The sequence below is a fragment of the Fulmarus glacialis genome, unplaced genomic scaffold, assembly GCF_000690835.1.
Source record: "Fulmarus glacialis isolate BGI_N327 unplaced genomic scaffold, ASM69083v1 scaffold8562, whole genome shotgun sequence".
Taxonomy (NCBI): Eukaryota; Metazoa; Chordata; class Aves; order Procellariiformes; family Procellariidae; genus Fulmarus; species Fulmarus glacialis.
The window spans coordinates 1,464-2,029 of NW_009198376.1; the positions used below are offsets into that span (position 1 = coordinate 1,464).

Genomic DNA, 566 nt, shown 5'->3' on the forward strand with positions numbered 1-566 from the left:
GCTTTTGTCTCCTCTTCCCAGGGACATACCAGGGCCAGTGGGTCGGAGGGATGCGCCAGGGTTACGGCGTCCGGCAGAGCGTTCCCTACGGCATGGCTGCGGTTATCAGGTCACCCCTGAGGACGTCCATCAACTCCCTGCGCAGCGAGCACACCAACGGCACGGCGCTGCACCCCGACTCCTCGCCGGCGGTGGCCGGCAGCCCTGTCTCCTCTTCCCAGGGACATACCAGGGCCAGTGGGTCGGAGGGATGCGCCAGGGTTACGGCGTCCGGCAGAGCGTTCCCTACGGCATGGCTGCGGTTATCAGGTCACCCCTGAGGACGTCCATCAACTCCCTGCGCAGCGAGCACACCAACGGCACGGCGCTGCACCCCGACTCCTCGCCGGCGGTGGCCGGCAGCCCCGCCGTCTCCCGGGGTGGCTTCGTCCTCATGGCCCACAGCGATGCCGAGATCCTCAAGAGCAAGAAGAAGGGCATCTTCCGGCGGTCGCTGCTGAGCGGGCTCAAGCTCCGTAAGTCTGAGTCCAAGAGCTCCTTGGCCAGCCAGCGGAGCAAGCAGAGCT

The 566-nt window shown here is 66.8% G+C and overlaps 1 protein-coding gene across 1 annotated transcript in view; it reads left to right on the forward strand.

Annotated features, from left to right (window-relative positions):
* Window positions 1-21: 21 nt before the first annotated feature.
* LOC104073179 (junctophilin-3-like) overlaps window positions 22-566 on the forward strand; it is a gene marked incomplete at both ends in the record, with an annotated part of 22,553 nt that continues 22,008 nt past the window's right edge. Inside the window, 2 exons of the mRNA XM_009572867.1 lie at window positions 22-159; window positions 222-558. Coding sequence (XP_009571162.1) covers window positions 22-159; window positions 222-558 — 475 coding nt within the window. The remainder of the gene's footprint in view (window positions 160-221; window positions 559-566) is intronic.